Source organism: Podarcis melisellensis (assembly GCF_964234715.1).
Source record: "Podarcis melisellensis genome assembly, chromosome: 9".
NCBI lineage: Eukaryota > Metazoa > Chordata > Lepidosauria > Squamata > Lacertidae > Podarcis > Podarcis melisellensis.
This window is the reverse complement of record NC_138541.1, coordinates 73,295,483-73,308,743: the sequence shown is the minus strand read 5'-3', so window position 1 is coordinate 73,308,743 and position 13,261 is coordinate 73,295,483. Positions and strand designations below refer to the sequence as shown.

The window sequence follows — 13,261 nt, the reverse complement described above, 5'->3', positions numbered from 1 at the left end:
TGGGAAGGACAAATACATTTTGTAATCTCAGAGAACAAGTTATGAGCTAGCAGTTTCCATCACACACAATTACCTATTTTCCCACTTGAAAAGCAGGTGGGCCCTGTCTAACTTTGGCCTTGGGGATTGCTGCTATATTTGATGTCAGCATCTTTCCATGTTATGCCTCCGCTTGCATTTTTTCACCCATGCCTGTAGCCCGTTAACTGGAATCTTCTCGGGGGAAATGCCATGGAAGGGCGCGTCCAGCTACAAACTCAGTGGTATCACAAGAGGTTGGTGGACTTTTTGTACACCAATTCCTGTACGCAAGAAACTGTGGAGGTTATTTCCTGTGCAATGACCTGGAGGAGAGAAGTGCAGTGCAGTTGCTGACCAATGTGTCTGTGTGGAACTAACCATCATACATTAAAAGTGGACTATCTGAAAACAATTTTGCTGGAAGAGGAAAAGCTTTCGGAGACAATCCAAAAGTCGGTCATCGCCTACAAAATAATTTTGGTGAAACTTAAAGGTAGGCTTCCTTACAGCACAATCCTTCAGTGAATGTGTTGAAAATCCTTTGCAGAGCACCCATCTCGTCCATTGCCCTACTGGCTCATTGTCCTGGAGGGAAGTTCAGGAGTTGGCAGGGTTTTTGTGTCCTTAATTAATAAATAATAATAATAAAACAAAACAGAGGTGGTGGTGAGGAGATTGAGGAAAGAGAAACATCTCCTCCTCACCACCTACCTCTGGTTGTTGTTATTATTATTATTATTATTTTATTTTATTATTTATACCCCGCCCATCTGGCTGGGTTTCCCCAGCCACTCTGGGCGGCTTCCAACCGAATATTAAAATACAATGGTTCATCAAATATTAAAAGCTTCCCTAAACCCTAATGGGCACAAACTCCAGAATGGGTGCAGCTTATGAGCACCTTGGGTGAATGTGGGGACTTAGGACCCTGTGGGGAAACCCCCCCCCCATTTCTCTCCCCCACTCCCTGCAATTGCTGGTGGAGCAGCAATGACAGAGATTCCCACAACAACAAGACCTCTGGGGGCCTCCATCCTGTGGTCAGCAGCATCTACAGAATGGCAGAGAGCTCCTTCCAGCCCAAGCGCCACATTTCTTTCTGGCAACCGCATGATCCTGGTGGGCGTAGGCAGGGCAACAAATGGAAACACAGTGGTACCTCGGTTTAAGAACAGTCCGGTTTAAGAATGATTTGGGTTACAAACTCCACAAAACCGGAAATAGCGTCTTGGTTTAAGAACTTTACCTTGGTCTAAGAACAGAATCCGAATGGAATCCCCTTTTGTTTGTAGACTGGCTGCTACACCCACCCACAAACACCCCTTTATTTTCACTCTATCCTTTTTGATCATGTGAGCACTTAAAAAGGGATGCTGTGATTACTAAGACCCAGCATGGGTTTCTCAAAAACAAGTCATACCAGAAAATCTCATTGCTTTTTTTTTTTGGTTTGTTTTGTTTTTGAGTTACAAGCTTGGTGGATCAGGGGGAATGATGTGGAAACAGTGTATCTCAGTTTCAGTAAAGCTTTTGACCACGTTCCCCATGATATTCTTCCGAGGAAGCTGGTAAAATGTGGACCCGACAAGGCACTTGTTGAGTAAGGTTACCAGACGTCCCCGTTTCCCGGGGACAGTCCCCGGATTTACAAATCAGTCCCCTGACAAAATCCATTGAAGTTGAAAAGTGTCCCCGGATTCATTGAGAAATATCTGGTAACCTTATTGTTGGGTGGATTTGTAGCTGGTTTGACAGACACAAAGAGTGCCCCCCCAATGGCTCCTCATTATCCTGGGAAAAAGTGACAAGTGGGGTGCTGCAGGGTTCTGTCCTGGGCCTGTTGCTGTTCAACGTCTACAAATGAAGGAATCAAGGAGACGCTCATCCAATTTGCAGGTGACACTGGAAGAACAACATGCACAAATATAAGATGGGGGACGCCTGGCTTTCCAGAAGTACACATGAAAAGGATCTAGGGGGTCTTAAAAAGGTAAAGGGACCCCTAATCATTAGGTCCAGTCATGGATGACTCTGGGGTTGCGGCGCTCATCTCGCTTTATTGGCCGAGGGAGCTGGCGTACAGCTTCCGGGTCATGTGGCCAGCATGACTAAGCCGCTTCTGGCGAACCAGAGCAGCACACGGAAACGCCGTTTACCTTCCTGCCAGAGTGGTACCTATTTATCTACTTGCACTTTGACATGCTTTCGAACTGCTAGGTTGGCAGGAGCAGGGACCGAGGAACAGGAGCTCACCCCGTGGCGGGGATTCGAACCTCTGACTTTCTGATTGGCAAGTCCTAGGCACTGTGGTTTAACCCACAGCGCCACCCGCGTCCCTCTTCTAGGAGTCTTAGTGGACCACAAAAAGAAGGGAAAAGCTTCCCAATACAGGAGGTTCAGGATAAATTCCTATGTTGAAGCATTTCTTTTCTATATAAATACTTCTTATTAGTTTTCAACTACAAAAATCCAATATATTACATCAATACTGAATTACACTGCCCATGCTGAAGCATTTATATTTCCTATGCAATGCAACCACCGAACAAGACCCATTGGCATTTGAGGGGGAAGCAGGAGAGAAGGGGTTTCCGACTCTTGCCCATCTTCGACCCATTTTTCTGCTGAAACTTATTCCCTCAAATGTCTTCCACGCAGACACACAAAAGGTATTAATATCCGTATTGTTTGCTGGCAGGGGAAAAGCAGCTGGATGGTGGTGGTGGGGAGAACCTTCAGCGGGAAAACTGAGCTAATGTGCCCTTGGGTCGTTGCCTCAAGAGCCTCAAGATCCTGATCTTAGCTCTAAAACACTGGGCACAGAGGTCTGGGTTGCATACACACCATACCGTTAAAACACATTGCTTCCCCCACAAAAAACCCCAGGAACTGTACTGCGCTCCTCAGAGAGTTACATTTCCCAGCACCCTTAAACTACATTTCTGAAATATACTCAGAGTCGCAAAGTGATTTCATGCTCTTTATTCAGCTCATAGTGGTGAGGAGGAATGAATGAAAGTCCCCTCAAAGTATCTGCTTTATATACATTATTTACACAATGGGCTGCACATGATTGGCTAATTCCGGAATTCTACTGTAAGCCAATCAGGTTGTGGATTCACTTCTATCTGGAGCATGATTGGATGGTTCCTGCCAACCAATCATACTGCTGCATTGTTCTAGGACCAATCAGACTGCTGCATTCTGAATCCTATTGTTCTAGGACCAATCAGACTGCTGCCTTTTGGATCCTATTGTTCTAGGACCAATCAGACTGCTGCAGTTTGGATCCTATTCAACTCAGTACATAACAATTTCCCAGGATTCTTTGGGGGGAGCCATGTGCTCTAAAGCAGTGTTTCCCAAACGTTTTTGGGCAACGGCACACCTGTTTACTGAAAAAAAATCTCGCGGCACACCACCATTAAAGCCCCGCCCCGTGACGTCAGCGCGCAGCGTCACGCCGGGAGGGACGCACAAAAGTGAAAGTTTTTTCCCTCCCCCTTGCTGGGGAACCTCCAAGCTTTGGGGGTGGGAGGAGGCAGCAGAGCGAGGGACTGAGGGACGGCGGCAACTGAGGCGGCGGCGGCTGAGGCAGAGCTGGGAAGGGGGTTTCCAGGGGACACGGCAGCTCCTCGAAAGGCTTCTCTCAGCTGCGCTCAATCCGCCTCGGAGAGGATTTCCCCTCCGGTCCCATGCGTTCGTTTGGGGCATCGCTCCGGCTGCTCCCTCTCCCGCCGCGCAGGAGCGATGCCTCTCTCTGGCTCTCCCTCCGCGCAGGCTGAGGGAGGGAGGGAGGGAGGGGCGCGTGTGACCCGTCTCTGCTGGGAGACCAAACCCAGCGAGGCAGAGTCGCGCGGAGGCGCCCAGGCAGCGCTGCCGGCTGCGAGGAGGAGCGCCAGGCAGCAGCAGGAGGCGCGGCCTCTCCTCGCCGCCGCCGCCCCGCCTCTCGCCGCCCGACTCGCCCGCCTCCCTCCAGGCATCTCGCGGCACACGAGGCAACGTCTCACGGCACACTCGTGTGCCGCGGAACACCGGTTGGGAAACACTGCTCTAAAGGTACTAAGGCGATAAAAGGCTCTGCCATTTTGTGCTCATTTCCTTGGGATGCAGGCAGCTCCATGGGACTCAGTTCTGAGCAACAATTTGAGCACCCAGTCTCTCTCTCTCCCTCTCTCCCTCTCTCCTTCTCTCTCTCTCTCTCTCTCTCTCTCCATATTTCCAAGGGAGGAAGCCATAGCTAATTTTTAACCGGCTCACTAAATGCAGAAGTTCAGATTATAGTGGCATCTCCCAAGAACAGAATTGCTAAATGTGTGGCAGTTTCAGAAATTGCAGAGGATGTTACGTTGAAACAGACATGTGCATAAAAATTCCTTATTGTCTAATATTTACAGAAGATGCACGGAAGTTTTGTTATTGCTGCACCGTCTTAATTATGTAAGGTGCAAAGCACCTTTTCCCGCCCGAGGGCCACTTTCTCTTCCAGGGGCCACATGGGCAGGGCCAGAGATCAAAGTGGGTGGGGCAACAAACACCAAAGCTACCTTTGCACAGGAGGCTAAATTCCACACCTGTTCCTCCTCATTCCAGGTGAACAAAAAAAACATTTGTCAGAGTTCAAGGAGGAGGAATCCCAGCTGGGCAAAACCCTCGAGGAGGGTGCAAAGGGTGACACAGGTGGCAGGAGCAGGGCAAGGTGTGGCCTGATGAAATCCTCAAAGACTAGTTAGAGAGGCTGAAGGACAATTGTGGATGGGAGTGAGGCCTCTTCAGCATATCACACTTGCGCTCAGAGATCTGCACTGGCTGCCGATTTGCTACCAGCTGCTCAAGGTGTTACCATTAGCATATGAAGTCCATAACAACTTGGGACCAGTCTACCTGCAAAACAGCCTTACCCCCACATGCTCCTGCTTGATCACTTTAATCCATGGAACTGGCACTGATACAGGGGCCGCATAAGGCCTGTTGTGCATTTGTAAGAACCCGACTGTTTAGTGTCCCTGCTTATTGATCTCAAGCAAGTACCTTTGCTATGCTCTTTTCAGCGCCTGCTTAAAAACATTCCTCTTTAGACAAGTCTGTTCAGATGCTTAGGAAGTTGAGGTAATTTTAACCTGTTTTGTAGTATTTTAACTTTTGTATGTTTTAAAGTATGGTTGTAGTTTTTTCTTACTTTTATTGTTTTAGCTTCTTGTAGACTGCTTTGAGTAGGGACACGGGTGGCGCTGTGGGTTAAACCACAGAGCCTAGGGCTTGCTGAACAGAAGGTCAGCGGTTCGAATCCCCGCAATGGGGTGAGCTCCCGTTGCTCGGTCCCTGCTCCTGCCAACCTAGCAGTTTGAAAGCACGTCAAAGTGCAAGTCGATAAATAGGTACCGCTCTGGCGGGAAGGTAAACGATGTTTCCGTGCACTGCTCTGGTTCGCCAGAAGCGGCTTAGTCATGCTGGCCACTTGACCTGGAAGCTGTACGCCGGCTCCCTCGGCCAGTAAAGCGAGATGAGCGCTGCAACCCCAGAATCGGCCACGACTGGACCTAATGGTCAGTTGTCCCTTTACCTTTACCTTTAGACCGCTTTGAGGTTTCTTACATTCATATACATTTTATGAAATAAATACATAAGATGTCGTTCCTGGGTTGCAGATTCCACCCCCTGCCCCCCCGCCCCCTGCCCAAGCTGTACACGTTTATTATTTCCAGCGCTGGTTTAGTTGCTCTAAGTGGAAAAAATGGGCCCCTTGGCCTGCTGTCCTTCTAGCGAAATCTAGCCATGAAGGGTGTTACAGTTTCAGCAAGTTTGGGTGGAAATTCAGGAAGAGGATCGGGCAAACTGCCTCCTGAACCATGACCTGTCACTGTATGGGAAGCACGAGGACAGATTCTGGTAGCAGGAGCTCACTTCCTGCCCCCTGATGAGAGACCTGTGCCCCCTCCTTCCTGGATTCACCCCCCCAACGCCATGGGTCACTGTGGAGTTCTTAGAAATTAAGCATGATCCATTCTTCCATTTACCACAACAGGTGATCATCACTCAACAGAGGGTCAAGGAGTCCACGCTGGAAGGGTGGAAATGGAAATAAATGCTTTCTGTTGAAGGCTCAGGGATTGTCAGCTGTGCCAGTGCCAACAAAATGTCGTGGCATCAGCTCTCAAAATATGTTTTCCTCTGTGTTCTTGTTAAATGTTGGTCATTGAGCACCACATCCTCTCTATCTTCAATGAGCAAAACAGGTCACACAAGAACGATCATTCATGCAGCCTTAAAAACAACAAAACTCATGTTATAATATTAATGATAACAATTTATGATTTATACCCCACCCATCTGGCTGGGTTTCCCCGGCCACTCTGGGCGGCTTCCAACCGAATATTAAAAACAATACAGCATCAAACATTAAAAACGTCCCAAAACAGAGCCGCCTTCAGTTGTCTTTAAAAAGTAAAATAGTTGCTTATTGCCTTGACATCTGCTGGGAGGGCGTTCCACAGGGCAGGCACCACTACCCAGAAGGCTCTCTGCCTGGTTCCCTGTAACCTCATTTCTTGCAGCAAGGGAACCGCCAGAAGGCCCTCGGTGCTGGACCTCAGTGTCCTGGCTGGATGATGGGGGTGGAGACGCTCCTTCAGGTATACAGGACTGAGGACGTTTAGGGCTTTAAAGGCCAACACCAACACTTTGAATTGTGCTCAGAAACGTACTGGCAGCCAATGGTCTCGGTGGCCACTCCCAGTCACCAGTCTAGCTGCCACATTCTGGATTAATTGCAGTCTCCGAGTCACCTTCAAAGATAGCACATGCTCGCACATGCGCAGACACTCGAAAGGACATCGCACGCATGCGCAGAAGTGGCGAATCACGACCCGTGCAGTCACGGGTTGCGTTCTGCTCAGGTTGCGAATGGGGCTCCGGAATGGATCCCTTTAGCAACCAGAGGTGCCACTGTATTTAATTAATTCCAACAACATTGATTAACTTCATCCAGTGATACCAGGTTTTCCGATTCATTTACACCTCCAGCTTCCCCCTGCTTTGCCTCTTAGTGCCATCCCCCAGGTAATCCCACTGCCCACTGGAGGAACCACTGGTCCAGGAAATTGCCGCTAGGGCTGTGTGAGGGACAATCCTCCCCAGCTGTAGTCTCCAAGAGGCTTGCCCCTACTACAGCAATTATTCATCCATTCATTTAAAAATACAAGCTGCTTCTTATTCAGAATCTCAGAGTGGTTTACGATAATGGTAGCAGAGCAAACTGCACAATTACATGTCCACATTTGAGTACTGAGGTCACTTAAAAGCCGGCCTCCATGTATTGGGAAAGCTCATGCCAAAAGAGTAAGGGACTTTTTAAAGCACCCATGTTGTAAATAAAAATATGCCCTTTTCTCTTATGGGGTATCCAAAAGCCCATATAGAGTCCTTACATAGGTTCCCTATTGGTAGGAGAAAATAACAGAGGCCAACCAGAGAATATTGAGAAGCAAAGCAGCTAGTAAGTCTGATCTTTATTGATCTGTTTCAACAGGGTGCTCCCCTTACATGCAGGAAAAGAGGAGGACCCACAAAAATGCTGTGCAAAGGCTTATAAAGACTTTTGAAATTCCCATCCTGTAGATCAAGACCACCCCCAGAAACATCATGCATACATCACAGAAGGGGTGTAACCTAAGACCACCCCTCAGATACATCACACCTTCACAAAAACAAGCTGTCTAAAACAGAACATTTGCATGTTGTTTTTCTCCTGTCGCAGTTTATCTCCTGTCTGGCAAAACAAAAAAAAATTCCTTCCAGTAGCACCTTAAAGACCAACTAAGTTAGTTCTTGGTATGAGCTTTCGTGTGCATGCACACTTCTTCAGATACACTGAAGAAGATACACAGATACACTGTGTATCTGAAGAAGTGTGCATGCACACGAAAGCTCATACCAAGAACTAACTTAGTTGGTCTTTAAGGTGCTACTGGAAGGAATTTTTTTTGTTTTGACTATGGCAGACCAACATGGCTACCTATCTGTTCCTGTCTGGCAAGTTACTTGTTTGGATTGCCTTGGGAGCCTGGCCATTCTTTTGTAGTGGTAAAATACTTATTTCCTGGGCCAGGTCACAGGCTCACACCCTATTCATATCTTAAATGTGTCCTTAAGACAGGATTTGTGAGGAAAGAGACAATGGGGAGACTTTTCCAGTCTGAGACTTTTCCTTGCAGAGAAACCATTTGGTCAGTTTAGGAATCAAAATGGTTCCAGGTTGGTCTTCCTGTGCTGATCTATGTACGTGTAGTTATGAACATTGTCATATATCTAAGACCATAAAATTCCTATCACACCCACCAGGAACAAACAGTGAAGTGCCTGTGCACCACAGCTGCCTACACACAGATACCTGGATAGCACATTCAGTCCCTCAAAGAATTCTGTGCACTGCAGTTTCCCCCACGCCTCCTGCCCCAACAGAGCTGCAAGTCCCAGCAACCCTGAACAAACAGTGCCCAGAATTCTGTGAGGGGGAAATGTGTTTCAAAAGCGTCTTAAAGGACCAGGGAGAAGAGTTGGTGGAAGAAGATTGGAGGAAATTTAAAATTTATTTACAGAAATATTGTAAAATTCTTGAATGTTGATGACATTGAAATGAAATGAAGGGGTTCTAGTAACAAGGTAAAATGTAAGATTGGATTGATATTAGATGAAAATTTGAAGCTATAATATGTGAGGAAAAACAATTAAGGATAAACTAACAGGATATGGATTTGCTGAACCAATTTTTAAATGGAATACAAAAAAGGGAGGCGTGAGGAAGTCAGGAAAATAAGTTAATCAAAGATGAGAAATTAAAAAAGAGGGATTTTTGTTTTTGTGTGTGTCCTTTTTTTTCCTTTTTATGTTAAATGTTTGTATTTTTGTACTTTTGTATCTTTGTATTTTTGTGTTTTTGTATTCTTCTTGTGTTTTTTCTATTTGTTGTTTTATAATTTCTTTATTGTTAAAACTTAATAAAATATTATTAAAAAAACAAAAAAAAGCGTCTTAAAGGTACAGTGTGTCCGCAGCCAAAGAAATGCCTGTCACCGGTGGGTTTCTGTCCAAAGGTGGATTCATCATTTCATCATCATTTTAAAATTTGTATACCGTCTTTCTATCTTACAATACTCAGGGCGGTTTACAAGCTGAAGAAACAAAAAAATGTACATCTTATAACGATCTAATGCAATACAAAAACGTGATAATAAAGCTTTAAAATAGGCATCAAAAAAAGTAACATTCAACAATCATTAGAATAGTATTAACTAATAATTAAATAATAAAATAATAATAATAAAAAAATAATCACATATAAAAGTTAAGCAGAAATCCACTCAACAGTTACAATAAATAATTTCTAAACTATAATCAGTAAAACAACGGCAAGCCACAGTACATAAAACAATACAATACAAATTGAGAAGCAGAGATTAGAGGGTGGAAAGAGGCCTTGCCTGATGGAGTCTCTCCCCTCCTCTAAAAGTATTTTGCACCTTTAATTCTTGGCTTTTAATAGCGTTGTAAGGACACATGACCGCCACCTGCTGGCCATAAAATGATTTCTCCTAGACTAGAATCACCCGCAGTCTCATGTTCCTTATTGATTGCATTTTTATCGTGCTTTTCTTCCAAGGAGCTCATGGTGGAGTATGTGGTTCTCCTCCTCATTAAATCCACACAACAACCCTGCGAGGTAGGCTAGGCTGAAAGTATTAGTGACTGGGTTAGGGTCATCCAGTGTGCTTCGTGAACAAGCGGGGATTCGAACCCTGGTCTCCCAGGTCCTACTCTGACACTAACCACCACACCACACCACACTGGCACATATTTATTTACTTACTTAATTTCTATACCGCCCTATACCGAAAGGTCTCAGGACGGTTGTCGTAAGAACTGTGATTAGCCAGTGCCGACGTGACAATCCTGGGCCCGATCCACGCGAGGCTCCAAGGTTGCTTTTCACAAGAAAACTCTTTGTAGTCCAATAGTGACAATTTAATGAAGTCCAGGCTCGCCAGACCCTCAAGCCCCATAGACCACACTGCATCTGAGCCCAAATCCTCTGTGGGCTGCGGCGGACACCTATCTGAAGGAGCGTCTCCACCCCCATCGTTCTGCCCGGACACCAAGGTCCAGCTCCGAGGACCTTCTGGCGGTTCCCTCCTGGCGAGAAGCCAAGTTACAGGGAACCAGGCAGAGGGCCTTCTCGGTAGTGGCACCCGCCCTGTGGAACGCCCTCCCACCAGATGTCAAAGAGAAGAACAACTACCAGACTTTTAGAAGACATCTGAAGGCAGCCCTGTTTAGGGAAGCTTTTAATGTTTGATATATTACAGTATTTAAAAAATTTTGGAAGCCGCCCAGAGTGGCTGGGGAAGCCCAGCCAGATGGGCAGGGTATAAATAATGAAATATTATTACAGTGGTACCTCGGGTTAAGTACTTAATTCATTCCGGAGGTCCGTTCTTAACCTGAAACGGTTCTTAACCTGAAGCACCACTTTAGCTAATGGGGCCTCCCGCTGCTGCCGCGCCGCCGGAGCACGATTTCTGTTCTCATCCTGAAGCCAAGTTCTTAACCCGAGGTACTGTTTCTGGGTTAGCGGAGTCTGTAACCTGAAGCGTCTGTAACCCGAGGTACCACTGTATTATTATTATTATTATTATTATTATTATTATTATTATTATTATTATTATTATTATTATCATCATCATCTCCGCCTCTCCCCCCTCGCAGGGCTGTTGTGGGATGCAAATCCCGCAGCCGCGAGTTCCGCAGGCGAAGAGAGCGAGGGGATCCCGAGCGGCGCGCGCCTGCCGCTCCTTCCCCAGCCCCGCCCCCTCGGCCAGCCCCGCCCCTCCCCGCGCAGGTACTTCTGCCGGGCGCGATGCTCCGCGCGGAGGCTGCTCGCGCTTTTCACGGGGGCGCAGATGGGATCCCAGCAGCGCCGCCGCGTCGCCTCCCGCCTCGCCCGGTGGGCCAGCCGCCTGCTGCTGCTACCGCTGCTTCTTCCCTCCGCCGTCGCGTCGCGGCCGGCCGAGCCCAGGATCGTCTCGCCGGCGCTGGGTAAGCGGAGCACCGGAGAGGATGTTGCTGGTCCCGCTCCTCCTTTGGGCGCCGGCGGCTGGCTTTGCGGGAGAGAGGGCATTTCGGGAAGGGGCGCGCGGCAGTGGGGTATAGTGGGAAGAGCGCTGGGCGCGGACCGGGGAGAGGCCCGGGTTCAGATCCCCCGCGCTCAATGACCTTGGAAGCCGTTCAGCCTCGCCTACCTCGCAGGGTGGTTGTGGTTTGGTGGGGATTAGATGAGGCACGTTGCCTTGAGCTTCGTGGTCGGAAAGGTGAGATAGAAATGCAACCAGTCAATCACTGAAAAATTGCTTAGCGTGTTTCATTGCACTTCCTTCAATAGAATTACTGTACAGAGAAAAGGAAGGTGCAATTTTTAGCTCTTAAGCGTGCCTGCTTTGGCATGACCTCTGCAGCGTTCAGTGGTGCCTACTCTCGTGCAAAGGTCTCCAAGCACGCTGGCGTTCTTGCAGTTAAGTTTCTGAGCTTTGTGAGCGTAGTCAGGTTCCCCACCCCAAAGGCTGTAATTCCCTGTGTGCTTACCTGGGAGTAAGCCTCATTGAATTCAGTGGGACTTACCTCTGAGTAGGCGTGCATATGATTGTATGGGTACATTAGGGAAGAAAGTCTCTGTTGTATTTACTCAGCAGTAACTGCACGGCTTTGAGTGGATTTACTCCCTGGTAGGGATGACTGAATCCGTCCATTTTGCCGTCTTGATTTTGCAATCTTAATTTCAGTTCTCCACATTAGTGTTCTTTTTATACATTTTTCAAGAAAAGGTACTCTTGAAAATTTGTCAGCATTTTAGTCTGTGTTTCTCCTAAAATGCACATTTCTTTGTACAGTATGTTGTTTTGCCTAATACATCTTTGCAAAGCAATTATCTGCATGCATAAGTTACTTTCACCAATATGCAGTTCTAATTGATATGGGACCCATGTGCCCACACTTACCCGGGAGTAATCCACACTGATCACAGTGCAATCTGGATCTGAGCAAACGGCACAGTTTGGCCTAGTAGTCTGAGTCTTTGCCTAAAAGCAAGAGAGCTGGGTTCAAATCTCTCCCCCATGTGTGAGACCCGCTGGACAGCTGAGGATTCACCCTCTGCTTTCACCTCGCAAGAGGGAGAGTCTGCACTGCGGGACACAAAGTGTTCAGCCTGAGTCTTTTCTGTGCCAAGAACTCACTTAGTGGCCTTGTGCAAACCTCCTTGGCTGCCTTATCTGCTCTGGGGAGACAATGCTAGCCTAAATAAAGATCGGGGAAGGACTTTTCTTTCTGGCATATTTATGCCCTCCTCCTGCCAAGGACCCCTGGGTGCATGACATATAATTTTCCTCCTCTCCCTTTATTCTCTCGACAACCCTGTGAGGTAGGAGGACGGGGACTGAGCCATGGCCACCCTGTGGATTTCATAGCTGAGCAGGGGTTCAACTGGCCGTTCTTGCCTTCTGCCTATTGCTTGTGAAACGATTCAAACACTTCCAGAGACTCCTTGGGGGTAACCAATGTGGTGCCATCTAGATGTTGTTCATTAGTGTATTGCAGGCACGTCCAACTCCCAAGAAACTGTGATCTACTCACTCTATAAAAATACTGGCTGGGATCTACCCATGGTTATTTATTGACAGGCAAAGTTGTGAGCTTTTTTAGGGGCGCCAAAGCTTTTTCTGGTGGTGGGGGAGAAGAGATCTACCGTGATCTACCACAGGCGTCCAGTGATCTACCGGTAGACCACGACCTACCTGTTGGACATGCCTGGTGTATTGCATTTCTATACTGCCTCTTTCTGAGCTCGCGGTGGCAGACCCCGTCCTCAACAACAACTCTGTGACAGGCCGGGTGGGCTGACAGGCAGAGAGCGGCCCAGGATTTTACCCAGTGGACTTCATGGATCATTAGGGATTTGAACCTGGGTCTCTCCAAGGTTTTAGCTTCTCTCTCTCTCTCTCTCTCTCTCTCTCTCTCTCTCTCTCTCTCTCTCTCTCTCTCTCTCTCTCTCTCCCCCCTCTAATACATTAAGAATAAGAATAAATTTATTACTTGTGCCCCAGCCACTCTGGGTGGATTCCAACAGAATCTAGCAGAACATAGTGAAACATCAGTGAAACTTCCCCAAACAGGGCTGCCTTCAGATGTCTAT

At 47.4% G+C, this 13,261-nt stretch overlaps 1 protein-coding gene and 1 long non-coding RNA gene across 2 annotated transcripts in view; one reads left to right on the top strand and one right to left on the bottom strand.

The window, feature by feature from the left end:
• Positions 1 to 8,045: 8,045 nt before the first annotated feature.
• On the bottom strand, positions 8,046 to 8,347 carry LOC309377278. The gene is made up of 2 exons (XR_014171500.1): positions 8,223 to 8,347; positions 8,046 to 8,154 (listed from the first exon to the last, which is right to left on the bottom strand). It is a non-coding gene; the product is annotated as an uncharacterized lncRNA (long non-coding RNA).
• Positions 8,348 to 10,959: 2,612 nt separating this feature from the next.
• SEMA7A (semaphorin 7A (JohnMiltonHagen blood group)) overlaps positions 10,960 to 13,261 on the top strand; it is a 46,925-nt gene continuing 44,623 nt past the window's right edge. The window contains exon 1 of the mRNA XM_081925635.1: positions 10,960 to 11,112. Within this exon, the coding sequence (XP_081781761.1) occupies positions 10,977 to 11,112 (136 nt within the window). The 5' untranslated portion in view covers positions 10,960 to 10,976. The remainder of the gene's footprint in view (positions 11,113 to 13,261) is intronic.